Source organism: Cygnus atratus, chromosome 23 (genome assembly GCF_013377495.2).
Source record: "Cygnus atratus isolate AKBS03 ecotype Queensland, Australia chromosome 23, CAtr_DNAZoo_HiC_assembly, whole genome shotgun sequence".
Classification (NCBI taxonomy): Eukaryota; Metazoa; Chordata; class Aves; order Anseriformes; family Anatidae; genus Cygnus; species Cygnus atratus.
In genome coordinates this window covers 1,650,708-1,670,774 of record NC_066384.1, presented here as the reverse complement: position 1 = coordinate 1,670,774, position 20,067 = coordinate 1,650,708, and the positions used below count along the sequence as shown (strand labels likewise).

The 20,067-nt window shown below is 44.4% G+C and overlaps 1 protein-coding gene across 1 annotated transcript in view; it reads left to right on the top strand.

The window, feature by feature from the left end:
- CSMD2 (CUB and Sushi multiple domains 2) overlaps positions 1 to 20,067 on the top strand; it is a 290,461-nt gene that overhangs the window by 166,563 nt on the left and 103,831 nt on the right. The window contains exons 14-20 of the mRNA XM_035562044.1: positions 6,943 to 7,269; positions 9,265 to 9,459; positions 12,105 to 12,243; positions 12,973 to 13,160; positions 13,585 to 13,773; positions 13,951 to 14,067; positions 19,632 to 19,847. Of these exons, the coding sequence (XP_035417937.1) occupies positions 6,943 to 7,269; positions 9,265 to 9,459; positions 12,105 to 12,243; positions 12,973 to 13,160; positions 13,585 to 13,773; positions 13,951 to 14,067; positions 19,632 to 19,847 (1,371 nt within the window). The remainder of the gene's footprint in view (positions 1 to 6,942; positions 7,270 to 9,264; positions 9,460 to 12,104; positions 12,244 to 12,972; positions 13,161 to 13,584; positions 13,774 to 13,950; positions 14,068 to 19,631; positions 19,848 to 20,067) is intronic.

Genomic DNA, 20,067 nt, shown 5'->3' with positions numbered 1-20,067 from the left:
CAGCACTAACACAGTCATCTTCAGAGAAAATGGGGTTTTCTGCATTTTTCCAGTCTTTCTGAACATCTGATTTTCTTTAACAGCAGTATAAAATCTATCTCCTCCTTACTAGTAATTACTTCTTTTGTTAATCCCATATTTGCATGCTATACCTGCTGAATAATCTTAGCTCCTCTTTGCAAAGAGTGCAGATCTTACTTTTGAGCTGAGTAGCTAGCCTGTTGTGCACCCTGTCTGGTACTAACATTCGGGATTTGTAGCCAGCAGTGCAAATGCAGTAGATGTTTTCCCAGCAATGTGCTGAACAGAACCATGTAATTCTGTATCTCTTGACAAGTTTTTCATTTAGTTCAAAATTAAATCGTTAGTTGGTCATTATTCCCATTTCCTTTTCCTATATTCTTGTAGATGCAGATGTTTCCAGTGGAATTTAAAGAAATATAGGAACTGTATTAATTTATAATTACAAGCTGTTTTGTGGTTTTTGTTGTTGGTTGGTTTTTTTGTTGGTTTGTTTTTTCAGTTGATGCTTTTTATGAAGATAGAAAGTTCCTGAAATTATGGCAGAGGGATGCTCTAATCACCTCTGCCAAGCAAACTGGAATATGGAATGGGTAGGCAACCTTCCCCTACCAAAACACGTTCACCCTCACTTCAGCAAAGCAGCCGGTCACGTTCTGGGCTTACGCAGCTGGAAGCCTGCCCAGGAAAGGGCTTGTACTCTGCTGAGGCCACTTCCAGGGCTGAGGTGGCTTGTGCGTTTGTGCAAGAGATGTGTCCTTCAGGACCTGGTAACGCCTTCTGCTCACCGTTGACCCGAGTTGAGTTCAAAGCAGCAAATCAGTGGTGAAATACTCCTTATCTCCAGCCTGTTCCCCTGAGCCACTGAGACCCTTTCTTTATCCAGCAGTAGGTGAAGCAAATTAAATGAAGGCAGGATTACCATGATCTCTGTATACATGTGGGATTTGTAGCTTTTGTTAAGAACCTTGTTTCACGTTTGCAGCCATGTAAGACCATTCCGTTCTCAAAATTAAGCAGGGCATTTTCCCTTGAAGTCCTAGTTCTGCACTGCAGTTCCAGTTTATCAGAGCGTTGAGATGTAAATGTTTGCTTAAGGAGACATACATGTTTAAGTGCTGTGCTGGGCAGGAATGCACTTAGTTACAGTGAATTACATACTGATTGGCCCCCATACTCCCCAGCCATGTTTTTGGTGTAGCCTATATGAGAATTTTCTTTTTGTTTTCCTTTTCTGTGACTTTAACCTGGGGGCTGCTATTTTTCTGCCTTGCAAGTTGTGCCAGACAAGCTGCATGTCTTCCAGCACGACACTGCTCAGTTCGGTTGCTCTGTTTCCCTTGTGTTGATACTGAAGGAAGCTGAGGTCCACCTGGGTCAGCCTGGAGCCTGCTTTCTCCTCACTTGGTCACTGAGTTCTGCCCAGGTACTTGTGCAGTCAGTCTACTTCAGTGAGAAAGATGCAGAAAGACCAGAAGGTACGAGGTGGGGTTGCCACATTGGGACGGAGGTGTTCCAGCAGACACGGGCAGCTCTCACAGCTGCAGCAGGGACACTCTGGCTGCAGAGAGCCCGCGCGTGGTGAGCACCGGCGTCAGGCCCCTGGCAGAAGCGTCAGGCCCCAGCACTGAGCACGCAGGCACCAGCGGTGCCCCCGGCTGCGCTCTCAGCGCTGATGAGGAGGTTGCACGTTACTGGGCTGTCTCCATGCTTGTTATTTTACTGCTTGAATCAGTTGAATTGTTACTCTGATAGGGTTTCATGCTGGTGTAAATGAACTGTCCTGTGCCAAGGCATCTGTCCATATTCCTGGCTGCTGTGGCTCAGCACGATGCGTTGACTCTTCATGTGAGGCTGAATCTGAAGTGCTGCTTGCTGATTTTATCAGACAAGGAGGCTGTTTCTATCTCTTTCCTTTTTTTCTATACCCAGAAAACAGGAATGGGGCGTGGATTATGTTACTGTCTTTAATTTGGTCTGCAGAGAAGTTTCCTTATGCCTGACTTGCTTTATGTTAATATCGGTGTTTGATCAAGCTGCAGTGGGACATTTCTGATTTGCAGGCAGAGGTGATGTGTGCAAGTTTATCTTTGAGGCTCTTTCTACTGCTTCCCACAGCCAGTGCTTCACATGTGGCTGAACCTGCCTGCACACCCTCTGCTGCACCTAATCGCAGCTGCTGTCACCCCTCTTGCAGTCGCGTGCTTGTGGGAGCCTCGCACTTGTTGTTTTACAGCAGTCAGCCTTCAGCACCAGATGTGCAGAGAAGTGGGACTTCTGGAGAGAGAGAGACTCAAGTCCTGGCCTGTTGCACAAGCAGCTTCCAACCTGCAGAAGACAAATGTGTAGCAACAGTTGTCTGGCAGCTTCTAGTGCTGCAGCAGAGGAAGGATCCTCTGCTAAACTGTGAAGGAGCAAAAAGAAAAAGGTGCATAACAGGACCGCTACCAACACTCCTAGTGCTAGACTGCTTCGAGGGTTTTGCCAAAAAGTCCCAATTCAGCTTCATCTTCTTGTGGACACCACCACTGATTCCCAACAGAGACAGTAGGTCTGAACTGCAGTGCGGGGGAGAGTTCCTCTAAAATAGTCAGGGGCATACAAGAAAGATCTCGTCATCATGCAGAAGCCTTGGAGCACCTCCTGAATAACAGATGGCTGCAGAAACCTTGGCAGACAAGCAGCCCAACACTGCTGTAGTGGGATCAGCATCTTCCAGTAAGTTTTAAGAAGCTTACGTTATTCCTGGTAACCCAGTCACTGCTCCTGTTTTGAGTGGGTAGGAATAAGACCTGCTTTGGTATTGTAGCTCGCTTCCACATTCACAGAGGCTTCTGTTCAGCCTATGTTAAGTTCACGGATGATATTTTTCCTCAAATTTATGAAACCCCACCCATTTTCTTTCCTTTTCTTTAACATACGTGCTCTCCCGCCCCCGGTCAGCCGCACGCTGGCAGTGACAGCTACTCCATCAGAGTGAGCTGAAGAGTTTGTTGCTCTGTAATGCAAAAATGTTCTCCCAGTTAATGTTTGCTCCAGACTATTCTCTCACCTCCCACTTGCCCTGCTGGTGCCTCAGGGTTTAAGAAGGAAAACGCATTGTGATGCAGATATGTTTACTGAAAGAGCAGATACAGAAAGAGGAAAATACGAAATGTAAAGTACTTTGCTTCGCAGCTGGAGCCAGTGCCCTGAGCTTCCAGCTCTGTTAGCTATTTGGGACATACGGTTCCCAGAGTGAGGCGTCAGTTATTAACCAGGCTCCTGCTGAGGTCCTGTTTTTCCAGTCCATCACCAAGCTATGCCTAGAGGAGGAATTTACTTAAAAATGGAAAATAAGGCAGAAAGTATGTTACCATCTTCAAGCTCCATCCCAAGTGGTCAGAGACTGTGGGAATGATATCCAAAAGCTGAGAGAGAAGTCGCGATTTTTTGTTGTTTCCATGGAGACTGAACTTAATACAGTGATTCCCTGATTTGTTTTCAGCTCCTGAATCTGGTGCCTTTCCTGTTTCCACCTGCCGCAGGTGTGCGCTCTCCCTAGGATCCACCCTAGATTCTCATGTGCAGGATGAGCAGAGAATGAGGTGTCTGGGGCCATCGGGTGTGCCTTGAAGCAGAAGCGAGATGATCTGAGGAGGCAGGATCTTTGGAAGGCAAAGAGAAGCAAGCTGTGCTTACACTGACCAGACAAATGCAGAAATTGCTCCAGGCTGAAAGCACAGAAACAAGCAGCTGTGCTGGAGAATAAATTGTCGGATAGCTTCTGTGTTCGGCTCAGCCATGAGCATTGCGCACAGGGAGCATGGGGCAGCGTCCTCTCGCCACAGCCATGTGTCCCACTTGGCTTTCTAAGACAAGAAACGAGGAGCTGTTCCTCCCCTGTCTTCCTACTCTAAATGAAGGCAGAATATTGATAATGTTTGTGATGAATAAACATCTTTTACTCATCTGTTAATGACGTGGGTCTCATTGGCTTTCTCAGGTACTCTACTGTTTCTACTAGGTTTTGCTGTGACTTATTCTGCTGTATTTAATAAAGGCATTTTTCTAATTGCTTTTGCATTACTTCATCAGTAATAATTGATAAAGGTCAGTACAAATTTGAACCTCTGCTATGCACATAATGAAATGTCCTCTCATAAAGTATAAGTATAACCATAATAAATATTAATTTAACTCTCTTAGCTCAAGGCCTCGGAGTCGCAGATATTCCTAATTCAGCGGTCCTGACAGACGGGCTGCAGGCATCAGGGCTGCCCTCTGTCTGTCTGCTGGTTGAGATGACTGCTCGCTCCTTGGGGGCACTTTGCTCCTGCCTGTCTCGGATGCGCAAAACAGCATGAGACAGGTAATGCTCAGCTGTCTTCCACCTTTCCTGGGTACTATCATCTTTGTTCTGATAGCACATTTCACTGTCCTTGACGTGTTGTTAAACAGCTGCTGCTTCAATCTGAGCGTCCGGCAAAGCGCTTCTGATAAAGCAGGGAGCTTGGAGTGGGATCACAGCGCCAGCTCTGTCCAGAGCAGCCCCAGCCAAAAAAACCAACTCTCAAACTGAAGAAAAACCTCTCTTGCTTAAGATTTTCTAGATTTATTTTTTTAATATTGCAGACATGATAGCGAACCTGGTGCATCAGTTGTCGCTTCCCGGGGTGGACGTGCCCCTGACCTGCCAGCAGGATGGTGACCCTCGGGGAGGCAAAGCTGAGTGCCCCCCATGGGGAGCTCGTATGCTGGTGTCCTGCCACAGCTGTGGCCTCCATCCTGCAGCCCATGACTTGGCTGTCTCCTACGCTTTTATTTTGTTTCATGGAACATCAAAGTTATAGTTCCCTGCAGTGCAGACTTTGGGGGGTTTGGGCTGTTATTTAATCTGTCATTTTAAATTATCTAACAAAGGTTAATTTCATATTCTCCCCTCACTCTGCTTTTCTCTCTTTTGTCAGCAAGTTCTTTGTTGTTGTTATTTCCTGAAGTGATGAGCCACCAGCACTGGGCCGTAATAGCTGCGCCAGCAACCGTACCTCTCTGTTGCTGGCTATGTAATGCTGTAGGTCTTGTGTGAATGCTAATTTACCTCTTTGGATCTGAAAAACTATAGGAGATACGTAGCACCTGTGCGGAGTTCTTACTGCTAAGATGTTTCTCTGTGTGTGAATGCATTTATTTTCAATAAGGATTCGTAGGCAGGTTATACCGAGTTTATGCTGACAGAAATATTTGACAGCATCCCTTGATATTTCAGCAACTAGTAAAGAACCTAAATCCTGAGGATATTTTGCAGTTTTTCTCTTTAATCTGTTCTCTTTGTTGCTGAGAGCAGGAAATGGATTGTGTAGCTCTTAGCCTTGATAACGTCATGGTAACGTCCATCCTATTTGATCTGAAGCCATTAAGCGTTGAAGGAAGATGGAGGGGAAATAATGGAGGGAGGGTGAGCATTGAACCAAATAATTGTATAAATGCCAAACTAAAACCAGTTTTATTCTCTGTGTGATGTCCTTTTGCCAGGAATTAGTGAGATCTATGTTCTAAGTAATGGATTTTACCCCAAGGGTGCGTGGTGGGGAAGATGATGAGTAAAGCATACATACATAAAGTATCAAAAACATTGAATAGGTACCACTTAAAATGCAGCCTTGCTTTCCCAAATTAATGGACCTTGTCAGCTGAAATACAGTATATATTGAAAACTCTTGAGAGCTAAAATTTGTTTCATACGCACTCTTCCCCACAACTTCATTTTAAGACTGCTTTTAATTATTTCCATGGGAATGGCAGTCCAGTTTGATCCCTCGTTTTGGTGCCGTGCTGGCCCAGCAGAAGTCAGTGATTTATTTGCAATGGGAAGGGGAGGAGCTGCCCCTACACCTGAACGGTAGGTTGCAGCTAGCCAGTGCTTGCTTTGAGGTTTCCAAGCTCCTGGCACTTGGGGAGGACCAGGAAGGGTCTGGGGCTATTCCTCATGCCATGCAGCAAAATTGCCACCAAAACAGCAGCCTTCATTTTTCAGTGCTCCTTTTGGCACAGGTGGAAACAGCTGCCCACGGAGATGGACAAAGGTAAAACTTCTCAAAGGAGTTGTCAGTTTATTGCCAGATCGTATAAATATTTAATCCAGGATGGGAATAGTCTGAAGGTGAGGAATTCAGAGTGCACTGAGGCTGCCTGGGTGCAGCTGCATCTGTTGGGGAGCATGGATGAAAATTGCATTTAGCAAACTGAAAGGTGTATTCAGATAATATCTATAAAGCAGAGGCTTTCAAGCAACTCAGAGAAATCTGTACTGCACTCAAAAGTGTATCTGCAGTTCATGCAGTACACTAAAATGTTTGGGTACAGGTAGCAGAGGAGCCTGGAGCTCAGCATGGGCTAACAGCTGATTCAATTCAGATCCTCAGGTCCTGTAGGTTGTGCTGAGTTGTGGCCGCAATGGAAGACATTGTTCCTTCTAAAGCTAACTTTTTTATTTTGTACTGGCTGCAGTTACATGTTGGATTCTCTTGCAGGATTTCTCATGGGGATATGCAGGAGAATTCACCTGCAAAATACTGAATCCCCACCTGGCTGAGTGACATTTTCTTCCTGTAGAAAAAGAAAGCCATATTCCATCGTGCATGGCACAAAGCCTGTACAAACGTGAGGGGCAGCATTGTGCTAGACTGGAGAATTGCAAGTCAGCCAAAAGCAGGGACTGGAGACCACTTTGAAGCAACTTCTTCCCCATGCAAATAAATCACTGACATCCAGCAGTGAATGGAGCACTGAGCCCTTCCTTTCTTTAATTTTTTCTGAGAAGCCAAGCACTTGGGAATTTGCAGGAATCACCCAGCTCAAGGGACAAGGAGGGGGGGGGAAACATGACAGCAGCTTGTAGGAGCACTGTGCTGCATGATTGATGGTGATTTCTCATTGCAGTTTCCTGCTTTTTCAACTTCACCACCCCGTCCGGGATTGTGCTGTCACCAAATTACCCTGAAGAATATGGAAGCAGCTTGCACTGTGTTTGGTTAATTATAGCTAAACCAGAGAGCCGAATTCACTTGGCTTTCAATGATTTTGATGTGGAGCCTCAGTTTGATTTCCTAGCTGTGAAGGATGGTGGGACTGCTGAGTCGCCGGTGCTGGGGACCTTCTCAGGAAACCAGATCCCTTCCTCTCTGACCAGCAGCGGTCATGTAGCCAGGCTGGAGTTCCAGACTGACCACTCCATGGAGAAGAGAGGCTTCAACATAACCTTCACTAGTAAGATCAATCCTTCCTTCTTGTTTTCATTTTAAGCTCCAAATTCTTGCTGGGTACCTGTTGGCAAGAGTGATCTTACTGAAGTTATTGCAAATCCAGAGTGAGTCTGAAAATTGGGGGATTGAAAATGGGATACATCTGATTTGCAGTTGGGTAATAGAAGATTGGCTTTCAAGCGTGGAGTTGCATGCAGATGTTCTTTCTGGCCATGTAGTTTAGCATTACCCAGCGGTGCAAGAAACAGTTTGGCCCTGGATTATCTGTCCATGGAGCATCCAGGGGTTTTGTTCCCCCCATCAGTCCCCAGCTTGCTGCGGGCTTTGATTTCCCTCCTTGTGTCTGCATTCTGCTCGCTGAGGTGAGACGATGCTTTGTGGACAGCCTGATGCAGCTGCTAGATCTCAGATAGCTGTGTTCATCAGTCAATACTACCGTCATTTGCTGACTCCTGTAGGTGTGTAGGACTTTAAACACCAAAGGAAACATGTTGCAAAGTCTTATAATGCAAAGCATTGAAACTTCCATGGATATGTTTGGCTTCACGTAAGTCCAGTCTTCAAATCTCAAATGAATGCTACGGTAATTTTATCCTCGTATTGTCCTGTAATTTTCTAAAGAGCATTATTAAACCTATTCAGCAGAACTGATAAATGACTTTGTTACAATAGCCTTTAGTGGCACAGCTAAATTAATAGCCTTTCTAGCTATGATTGCAAATCCTCTATTTAAAAAAAAATAAAAATCGGAGTTCTTAAGAAATCATTTGCCACACTACGGCAAGCTCATCAGATGATGTATCGTGTGTGGCAGTATCACATACCTAAGATTGAGTCCTTGATGCTGTTGAGTTAGGAGATAGCTCATACAGAAAGCCAGTGGTGCAGTAGGCATTTCTGAATGCTTCATGCCTATCCTGGGAGTTGTGGCCTCGTATGACGTAATTTTAAAGCTAAATTATTATTATTTTTTACTGTTGTAAACAACTCTTAAGTGTACGAGTTAATCTGTTCTGTTTGAACTGCCAAAAGGGAGCTCCTGACTCTTTATCCGACACCTTGCCGTTCATTTCATTTAGGTTTGAGGCAGGAGACAACACATTGCTACAAGATCCAAGAGCACAAGGAACAGATTCAGCCTGTGTTTTCCCCTTTAGCAGTGTCTAGTAACAAGTTATTGTACCAGTAAGGATGCTTTGTAGGAAATCCAGAACTCTTCTGAGTTTGGTCAAGTGCATTAAGGAACCTAAAAGCATGTGGGTATAATTAAACTGGAGGCTTTAATCTTTTATATGCTGTTCATCTCGGAAGACCACCTCGTAGCATATGAAGATGTAGTACATAATTATGCACTTAATGGGAAATTAAGGCTGTAGACTTATTTGCTGATTGGTTGGCTGGCCTAGTTTTTAACTGCATGGAAAGGGCAGTCCTTTAAGGAGAGCTATGTATCTGTTCAATTCCATATTTAACTTTGGAACACCTAGAAAGGTAATTGCTTTGTGTCCTTCGTTTTATCCTAGTAATGATGATAAGTAAGGTTGGGGACTATATGGCAGTCAATCACAGAACATGCTTTTCTCATTAATGGTTAGCTTATGTCCTTCTATCTAGATGCATGAACCGTGGTGTTTTTAGAGTTGTTCTTTTTAATCTGACTCTATTTTCTATTTGTGTTTTTCCATATGTGAACGACTGCTAAAATTGGTTTGGTTAGCAGCTTAGACAAGAGGTTGTAACGTGATTTCTGCCATGGGCTGACTTGTCTGTGTGGAACTCAGTGGCCTTGCTGGGATGATAGTGGGTCAGATTCAAGTTCGAGCTGGTTTGTCTTCCCTGTGAGAAGGGTAGGCTGACCGGGGGCAAGATCGTGTGTTAATTGCCATCATAGAAAGGATGTGAAAATGTAGTTTAATTCCTAACCTTGTGGTCTGCCTGATTATTATATTAGAGTTAAGGGAAACAAATCATTTATTGTCCTCTTCTCGTTCCCTTTTAGCATTTAGGCATAACGAGTGCCCTGACCCTGGCGTGCCTGTGAACGGAAAGCGATTTGGTGACAGCCTCCAGCTTGGCAGCTCTGTGTCGTTCCTTTGTGATGAGGGCTTCATTAGGACCCATGGCTCAGAAACCATCACCTGCATCTTGAAGGAGGGAAACGTGGTCTGGAACAATGCAGTGCTCAGATGCGAAGGTAAATTTTAGTGTCCTTCCTACTAGTCTGCTTGTGCACCCAGGACAGAGAATCATCCCCTAACATTTGCAGCCTTTGGGGAAAAGGGTCAGTAGTTCTGCCTATCAAGGTCCCAGTCATATAATCCAAATCTTCTAGTTTCAATATCGCCCAAGAGGTATATTTCTGTTGATATGAAAGGGTGCTTGGTTAGATTTGAAGTGTAATTCCATAGCAAGGGTATACAATGATGGCTTTGCTGCAGTCCTCTGCCATCATGTAGGGAGAGGCATTTGTTTGTAAGACCTGAAGGACTATTGGGCTTTTGTTCTAACCCTCAGCTTCTCAGTTACGGGCAGGATTTTGTATAGCTCTGGAAGGTACTGTCTGCACAGAAGAGTTTGCTGAGGAGGAAGTGCTAGTCCAACAAACACTGAGCACTGAACTCAGTTTATTTATAATTCTTTTTTTTTTTGTAAAAGGAACAGTGAGAATTATTTACAGAGCTCATGTTAAACAAGCATTTTTCTAATAACGGCAATAAATAGAAGGCTTTGATTTACTGATGGCTAAAAGCTTCCCTGCTACTCCTGTCATGAAAGGAATTAAAGAACAGAGCATGGAAGATAGGTGGAGATATGTCTTCTGTCCTGATTTTTGGTGCATGTAAAATACGTTATATAATATTTATATAATGAAAGCAGCAAAAGGTACAGATATTCACTGTGAAAAGAGAACTCATTGCTGCAAACATTCACGTGCACACACACACACCTTCAGCGTGTCTTTGTCAGTGTAGTACATCAATCCCTTCTAACTGATTCCAGCAACCAAGAACCAGAAATGTTGTCTACATCTCCGTGCCACAACAACTGTGCTAGCCAGTACAGAAATGGGGGAAATGAATTGAAATGGTTGAATGAAAGACATTAATGCAGATTTCAAAGCTTTCTCGTAGTCCTTTAAAGCTTCTGCTATAGAAAAGAAAGGAAAAAATAGAGCTCGTTAGAGGTGAAAAGTCTTCCTCTACTCTCTGTTCTCAGAAAAGTGATGCTCTGCACTGGTATTTACAACACTTTGAATAAAAGAAGTAATACTGAGAAATAATTTCAGTAATTGGTCATGCTTTGTTCAAATGGATGAGCAGCAGAAAGCACACAATCTAGTCCATTGTCTTTGAAATTGAAATAAGAGGCATCAATTGTGTTCAATAACTTTTAAGTAGAAAGAAGCTGGACCTTTTATTTTCTTGTCTAGTTGTTCTTTTGCAAGCAGCTGACAATAAAATGTCTGTAGGTTTGATTGAGGGTTTCTGTTCCTTTCACAAGTGTGAGCATTTAAGTTTATGTATCTCCAAGTGTAGGAGGAAAACATACATTAAATAATATACTTTTATTCAACTTTTGTATTTGAAAGCTTTAACCTTAGATAGCCTTATGCCATTAACTTGTTTTTTTTTCACAGTGGTGATCTCTTTGACTCACGCTTCAGTGTGCACTGGATTCAGTGTACGTTTTGATTAGCCTTATTAAAGTAAGAGGAAGTATATGGATCTAAAATACTGTTCATTGCTTGAAAAAATTAGTGGAAAAGAAAAAGACTTAAAAGAAGAACTGAAAGATGGATAGAAGTCCTGACAGGAAATTACATAGCTTTGGGGCAGAAAGGAGCATCTTATTCAAAAATAATTAGTTAAGATCCACTGGAGATCAATTGACTTTTATTTGGCGTCCTTCAGATCAGCAGTGAAGATTTTAGGCCCAGACTTAGGTAGGTATTTAAGATCATATCAAGTATGGCACTTCATAGCCTGTGCAGGGCTCGCACCATGGCTGCCCCTGAGGATAGGCTTCAGCAGCTGCTCTGGGGAAGCTGGGCCGCCCTGGTCTGCGAGGGCTCACCTGGAAGTAAGTTTTTGGGGCCGACAGGCTTGGTCTGCCCCATGGAAGTTCCCTGGAGTGGTGATAGTAATGGGGTCCTGCTGCTGCGGGGAGATGAGCGCCTCCGGCAGTGATAGCTCAGCCGGCTGTGAAGGAACGCCTGGGGGATGAAGCCTGCGAGGTGCCCACAAAGTCCCAGGAACACACACACTTTTCTGTCCTGTCTGATTTTTTTAGAGGACAATGCATTGCAATTTAGGACGATAAGATTTTGTACCTCTGGTCCCTCAGAACCGGTGTCCTTTTTCCAGAAAAGATAATACTCTGCCTTCAGCTTCTGCTGATGGCGCAAGGGACCGCAACGTGGAATAAATGCCACAGTCTTGTGATGTCCCTTATGGTAGAAAAAACATGACTCAATTACCTCAGATATGAAAGATTTTCTGGCACCTGCAGCTACTGAAATCCAAACTGACCTTGCAGTTTTCTCTGGTTTTATATCTAATTATTATTATTATACCCTGTCCGCTTAGAGCCGCTGTACAAGGTCAGGCTGCTGACTTTCCCAGAGATATAGTAGCAGACTGCTACATGTTAAATTTAAACTAAACAGGCAGTTTCTTCCAATCTAGCGATATTTCATCTGCTTCTGATTATTTTTAACACATAAGAAACAATAATGCATGAAAGCTATTGTACGTCAGGACAGTGCTGCCTGGAAGGGACAGGTATATCTGGTCATGCTGCAGCTTCTTACCTGAATTTTTGTCATTTGCTTTCCCCCAGCTCCGTGTGGGGGCCACCTGACGTCCCCCAGCGGAACGATCCTGTCCCCTGGCTGGCCTGGCTTCTACAAGGACTCCCTGAGCTGCGCCTGGGTGATAGAGGCCCAGCCGGGCTACCCCATCAAGATCACGTTTGACAGGTGCTCACCACGGATTTCTCAGAAGTTTCCTGTCTGCAGATTTAGCGGGTGGTTTTGGTGGTTCTTGCAGAGCTGGGTTGTAGTTGTCCCCAGAGGGAAAGGGGATGAACCGCTCGGCATTAAGTTTGGCAGTGAGGTTCTCTCTTTCTGTTTTTTTATTAACTTCTGACAACATGTGGAGTTTTCATTAACGGCCAAGAAGAAAAAGTAGAAAATGGTGATTTTTCCCTTCTTGTTTTGACTAATTCCTGCTAATTTGCAGTGCTGTTTTAGATGCATGTTGAACACATATTCAGAGGCTGAGCTCCCATGTGTGCTCAGTCAGCCAGCAAGAGGCAGCGGTGAGGATCTGGCCCTGACTCAGGAGTGCTGAGTCTCTTGACTTGCCCCAGATTTCACTTTCTGAGGAGGCTACACTTTCTTGAACCCTCATCCATATGTCTGAGAAGTAATTGTTCACATAGCATGTGATGCTTGTTGCTGCAAAAACTGTACCGAATCAGTAGATAAAGCAGGGGAAAGATGAGGAAGAAACTGAAATGCACAGGAGGGGAATGATAAGTTGTTAGTAACATGCTCAGCCAGCCAAAGATCAAGCAGTAGTAATGCACCCATATGTTATCCCATAGCCCGTGCTACCTTCTAGTCATTAGAGGACATTCAGGATTACAATAAAGAAAAATTAGCAGTGCTGTTTTTTTCACAGACATATTTTTGCATCCCTTTCAGGTTTAAGACTGAGGTGAATTACGACACCCTGGAGGTGCGAGATGGCCGGTCCTATTCTTCCCCATTGATAGGTGTCTATGATGGGACTCAGGTGCCCCAGTTCCTCATCAGCACCAGCAACTACCTCTACCTCCTCTTCACCACTGACAAAAGCCACTCTGATATAGGCTTTCAGATCCGATATGAAAGTAAGTGCAACTTCTTCATGTAATTACACCCTCTCCAGCCACACAATGGACTCAATCAAAGACCCGTTGGACTTGCTTCTCCCCTTCACCAGGCAGTTAGCACTATTAGTGATTTGAGAGTGTGAAGCTATTACAAGTCAAGTAGCACTTTCTGCTTTTTGACCATCTTGATTGTTTAGAGGTGGTTTTTTTTCTATTTTTATTTTAGCATCTACAGAATATTATTAGAAGGAACACAATATATTTTGGAAAGAAACGAAGTTGAGTTTCTCTGCCCATTTCATCCTCTTTCCTTGGGGATAATCAATAGGACTTCAAATGAGCTTATATGAGGAGTAAACTTTCCCCCAGACTAATAACTGCACCTTGCAGCAGGGTCTGCAGCCACTGAGTGGTCTGATGGGAATGGGTTTGTTTGTCACAGCTGTGAAGCTCCAGTCAGACCACTGCTTGGATCCAGGGATCCCTGTAAATGGACAGCGCCATGGGAATGATTTCTACGTGGGAGCACTGGTGACGTTCAGCTGTGATTCAGGCTACACTCTGAGCGACAATGAAGCCCTGGAGTGTGAGCCAAACTTCCAGTGGAGCAGGCCACTGCCAAGCTGTGAGGGTAAGGAGTGCAGAAGATGGCAAACACTTAATTTACAGATCTGCTACAAAAGCAGAGCAGCAATTAGGAAGTTCACAATGACATTTGATGTATGTGTTTTGTTTTATTTTGATGGGTTGGGCTTTGTTTCGACTCTGGTTTTGATGGGTTGTTTTGTGTGTGTTTTTTTTTTTTCAGCTCTATGTGGAGGTTACATTCGTGGTTCCAGTGGTACCATCTTATCCCCAGGCTTTCCTGATTTTTATCCAAATAACTTGAACTGCACATGGACAATAGAAACTTCACATGGAAAAGGTGAGAAATCTTTAGCTTTCAGTGGTTTTAGAGATGCAGATGGCACTGCAGGAGGGTGGTCAGTGGGAGGCCAGTGCTCCATGTGTTTGTCTCCAAGGCAGTGATGATGGGTACCCATGTAGTCTGGCCAGCTGTCATTCCTGCCACCACTCAAACATTGTCTCTGGACAAGACAGAGGTTTTTGTGATCACATCTCTTATTCCCCTTAAAACAGAGAGGACTTTTAGAGGGAAAGGTGGGCCTATACCAAACCCCAGATCAGAGAGCCTGTGCCAGGAGCTGTCTTCAGTTTTAGACAGCTTTGTGGCAATACCTTCTGAAAAGGTAGCTAGTATCTGGGTGCCAGTAATGCCACACAGAGGAAGGGAGAGCTGCCACTGACACTGCTGCAGTATTATTTGGTACTCGGTAGTGCTTTCACCCATAGTGTTGTTCATTGTGCCTGGTCGTTATCTGTATAACGTTTTACAGATGAAGAAGCGGAAGCATGTAGTAAATCATGCCCAAACATAGGACAGAATTCAGGCTGTCAGTTTCCAGGTCTGCCCTAGTTCTGCAGCTCTCATTTCCCCCCTAGCTAGGAGTACTGTCAGCCTAAAGGCAGTGCACAGGTATATTTAGTCCAGCCTCCTGTGCAGCACAAGCCAATGTTTTGTCTTGGAGGAAAATCTCAGGGTAATGTATCATTGATGATTAGAGAACAAGTTTTATGGAGAAGGATGGGGGGGATTTTTCCCAGTTCACCCAGTCCGTATCTGCTTGGGGTAAGCACAAAGGGTATAAACCCTTTATGTAACTATACGCATAGTTATGTAACTGTCTTGTACTGGATATCAGCACGACGGGAGCTATCATGAGCCAATTTTGCAATACCATTTGTATTACAGCAAATAAACTTGTCAATGAACAGCACAGTGCATTAAGGGAACCATCGCATGCTGTGAAAAGTATTCTGTTGAGTAGCAGCAATCCACTCTTCATTAATCCACTCTGCCTTGGATTCAGCTCTCCAATGAGGCACTGCATTATCCCGTTGCTAAGCTAAGCACAATGCAGCAAACTGTCACTGTTTTAGATGAGAAAGTGTAACTCTGATGGCCCATGCACTTTTTTTGCCAATATCAAAAGAAAATCTTCTGACCAAGCTAAGCAAAGCTTGAAGAGCGATGCATTTTCAAACAGCGATGGTATGCCTCTGTAAGTCTAGGGGCTCTTTGTCCCCTGCTCAGTAGTACACAAAACTGCACATCATTTAGAGCAGTTTGGTGTGGCACAGTTCTGGGTAAGTCAGAGAATTCAGCCCTGGACCTGACTGACCAGAACTGGACCACGTTTGGCTCTGAGAAGCTACACGTGGAGCTCTCTGAGAAGCTGATCCCAGTTTTAGCTATGTATGAGTTTTTTTCTGAAACTTTAGCCCCAGTGGCGGTAATGAGTATTAGAAAATCAAGCCATGAGTTCAGGAGCTGGTTAGAAATAAGCTGCAGGAGATGGTGGAATCCCACTCCGTGCAGGCATGCCCTTCAGCAGGGCACAGGGCTGTGGCTGTCGGGAGCAGTGCTTGCCCCAAGCAGAAACACTCCTCTTGCATTTTTGGGCTTTCTGGGCCAGGCAAGCTTCATGAAGGCAGCTGCTTGGATGCAGGAAATCTTCAAATCCATTTGAAGGTTAAGGTGAGAGGAGAGGATATATGGAGGAAGTTGTACACTTAAAATAAGCTGGTGTGTAGCCAAATTTTGTGTGAGGAAAACCTCTCCTTCCTTGTCCCTGTAGTTCAGGCAGGTTGTTTATCTACCAGTGCAGTGGAAGATAGACACAACAAAGAAAGATGTCCTTTCCTCTGATGTTTTGTGAAACACGTTGAACTCTATTTAGATGCTGGGCTGTTTTGGTCAGTGTGCATACACATGCATGTACGTACGCATTCTTCCTCTTGCAACAGTTTTCTGTTTTCCTTAATGATATGTTTTCCCAGTGATTGCTGCGTTCAGCTGCTGTGTAATGCATTGCTTCTCCCAGTCCTTTTCAGCATTCTTGCAATGTCTCTGCTCATTCCTTCAGTAAAGTGCAGTCAAACAGAGCGATCCCAAGTTAGAGCAATAGCCACTGAAATGAAATGAACTTAGTCCTTGAAGAACAGAAGGCTTAGAAGAAGCGTAGCTGAACCCCGTTCTTGTCTAGCTTCATCCACAGTGCACTTGCAGTGCAGAATCTTTATAGAGTGTGCTTTGTCCTTTTAGTTCCCTATTCTTGGAGATCACTGGGTAAATCTGGTACTTTTTAATCACAGAATTTTTAACAATTCTGCTATGAGCAGCTTTAGTAGGCAGGGGGATATTTGCATCACTTAGGTGTTTGCCATTGTACTTCATTTTTCTTGTTCTAGTTTTAAGCCTCCTGCCCCCACTTCTTCTAATGCTTTGCTGCTTGGACTTGCAGCACTTGTCTCAGGCCTGGAAAGTCTTTCTGTTCTCCCAGCTGAAAAAAAAAAATCAGGGCTTTTGGCTTGGACCATCCTTGCCAAGCTGATGACCAAGCAGTGAAATGATCTGCATCATAAAAGCCGATCTCGAGCTACTCACTCCCAGATCTTTATGAACTTCTTGCACATGGGCAGCACACAAGTCCCCTAATGGAAACAAGTTCATTGTTATAATAGTTGTTTTTATGTGACTGCAGACACTGATTTATTTTATGGACTCATGGGCTGTATAATTCAAGTTTAAAAGCAGCTTAATTTTAAAGGTATTTAAATGCTTAAATAGAGACTATTATTTTTAATCTGAGGACTTCAAAGTGATTTCTTTTCCCTATAATTTGTTTTGTTGTTTCTTTAACAGAGAATGAAAAAAACTGCCTTTACAGAGACATTTTGTGCCACAGTAAATTTCAGACCAGAGCAAAGGTTTAATCAGAGCCGCAAATCCTTTAAAATGAGTTTGTAATTAGCACTTATGGCTACAGTTACACAGCCCTTAACTGGCTCTGCTGCTGGAAGGGCCTTGTGCTGTGAGATTGGATTTGTTATCTGAAAAGACCTGGAGTCAGGAGCTGTCCTCCCCGTTCTGGGGACTGAGTTATGCTTGTGTTTCTCTGGTGGTGTGTTGATTTTGGTGGAGTGATATTATTTCTGTTCCCTAGATTGGGTTTTGTAAAGGCAAGGGTATAAATCTACTGTCAGTTGATAAACAAGAAAAACTTAAAGCATTTTGTATTCACTGCATCTCACCGAGTTTTTGTGCCAAAACAGGTCATACCTATTTTCAATCAAGTACACTGCTGGTAAGAATAATAAACACTTGGAAACCGTTCGAAGTTTCCTACTTTCATGGAGTTCCACAGAGGCGAACAGTTGAATTAAACATTTTCTGCCAGGTCCCAGGTAACACTTACCTGGGGATGAAAAAGGAATTGTCAAAGCCGAGGCCCCTTTTAGTCATCACTAGGCAGTTGCACACATGCTTCTGCCTGGGGCACTGCAGGGTAGCAAGGTGCAAGGAGCTGCTGTGCAGGGATGGAGAGGGAAAGACCAGCATGTGTTACCATTGGGATGTGATGCAGTTGAGAAGTCCTGTGAGCCCTGCACCTTCCCAGCACAATAATTTCTATGGGAAGGGCTTTGTGTTGCTTTCCAACCTTTGTGTCCTTCATTCCTTGGAAGGAAACTGCTTGTATGTGACAGTAAACCTTCAAAAAGAAATTGGATAGACATGGGGATAAATGGAATATTCAGAGTTACAATTTGATGCTGACAAAAATACTTTTTTTGGTTGGGATGGATATTAAATATCACACTGCGGAGCTTCAAGCAGTGGGTCTCATCCAGATCTCCAGAAATTGATGGGGAGTGGGGAGCAAGGAGGAGATTATTCCTCTGTTCCTTATTTACAGATTTCCCATGCTTTTGAAGCAGCTGATGCTGTAGTTTGGCAGAGATGGGATGCAGAGCAAGACAGCCCTTGGGTCTCACCAGGCTGGCAGTCTCTGTGCTGTTAATCATTGGCTTAAATGAAATAACTTGGTCATGCCACTGGGCGCTCCTGATGTGCGCGAGGAGGCAGCAATCTGACTGTGACTAATGAAGACCAGATTACAGCACTTGTGCTCACATGGAGGAGTCTTCCTCTGCAAACAGCCCTGTTGAGTTCATGGGGTTATGAGGAGTGTAAAGCCCAATTCAGCATGAGCCGGGGCTCTGGAGCCTGCCCCTTGGTGCTCAGGAAGTCTGCTAAACTCTTTGGATTAAAGAAGCCGTATAAATGCAAAGAGGCTTTATGGAGTGCTAGGCGTTGCTTTAGCTTGCTGACTTGGTGTGGAGGTAATGTGACAGGGTTTCACATAAAGGGTTCTGCCTCACTTTTCCCTGTGAAAGCTGTTTCTGCCATTTTTTGTTTTTCAAAGATGGAACTATTTTCCAGAGAAAGTAAGTGTTTCTAATTGCGTTTGAATTCCTGCATGATAACTGCCTTGCTGGAGGCTTTTACAAAGTCTTGAGGTACTTACTATCTCATTCCTGTAAGTGCGAAGGATGGTTTAAGTAATCTGTTACTCCTTGCTTGTTAATTTACAAATGCAGCAAGGTCACAGCCTGCTTGACAAAACGTTTCAAATTGTTGAAATTGAATGTAGAGAAAGAGCCAAATAGTTTCCCCGTGTTTGTCTGCTTCTTTTCCTGGCTTAATCTATTGTGGTCTTTATTTTTGTCAGAATGATGTGGATGGGGTTTTCTTTGCCTCTGAGATTTGCTGCAGCTGGCAAGAACCTGGGCTCTGCATGCTATGCCAAAATCTTCAGTGCCTCGGGGAGGGCAGCGGGGGCTCAGGAGCAGTGCGCGGGCACCCACCTGCCCAGGAGGGAGCGTGGTCACAAGGCGTAGCCCTCCTTGGGAGATGCATGTGAAATGCTTACCAGCCACATGGCTGAGGAAACGTGGGTCTGTCCGTGTCCTGTTGTCCTCCAGCCTCCAGGGCCTAGCACTGGGTCCCATCCTTTTGTGTAGAAGTCCCCGCAGTAATAGTGCTGGCATGCTTTGTCTTCTGGAGAAGCCGCTCTGACCTTCGCACTTGGCTTAAGTCCCATTTTTCTCGGTAGGAATTCCTTCCAGAATGTACTTGGTTTTGTTTTCAAGTCCTCACAACTACAGCTTTCTGCTCTTCTTGCTACCCATCTAAAGGTCAACACTTTTAAAATAAAATACTTCCCTGAGCTGCCAGGCTCAGTCCTTTCTGCTGCTGATCCCTCCCTCGGGTGAGCCTCTGTTGTCTCTGTTCCTGTGTTACAAAGGCACGGGAATCGAAGACTTTAACGGCCTTATTCTGTTCCAGGCCCTGTACCGTAGCCTTGTTTTACTTTTTTAATGTTTCATTCCTCACATAAATGTGCCCAAGCTTTTCAGTGTGTTTTTTCTTCTCAGTTGGGCTGCTATTACTGGAAAATAGGAGAAAAAAATAAAAGGGAAAAAAAAGGATGGTGATATCTCAGGGAGAGGAGAGGTGCTTTGGGACCACAGGGTGCCAGAGGAGAGCTGCTGGCTGAATCCATCTCTGTTTTTCCTCCCCTGCAGGTGTGTTCTTCACCTTTCATACCTTTCACCTGGAGAATGGCCATGACTACCTCCTGATCACTGAGAACACCAGCTTTGCCCAGCCGCTGAAGCAGCTCACAGGCTCTCGGCTGCCCGCCCCACTAAGTGCAGGGCTCTTTGGAAACTTCTCTGCCCAAATTCGCTTCATCTCAGACTTCTCCATGTCCTACGAGGGTTTCAACATCACCTTCTCAGGTAAGAACAGAGGCAGACAGACTTGATGCTTTCCCTTTTCTTCCAACTTTAATGCAAATCTTGGGAATATGTCCCTGTTGATGCAGTGCAAGTGATTCAGGTCATTGAAGGTTGCTCCTCTTGTTACACCGGTAAATTGTGCCAGCATTAAAGCACTGTGTTGTCACAGGAAATACTCTCTTTCCAGGCCCCATATCTCCAGATGCAGCAATTTTGCCTG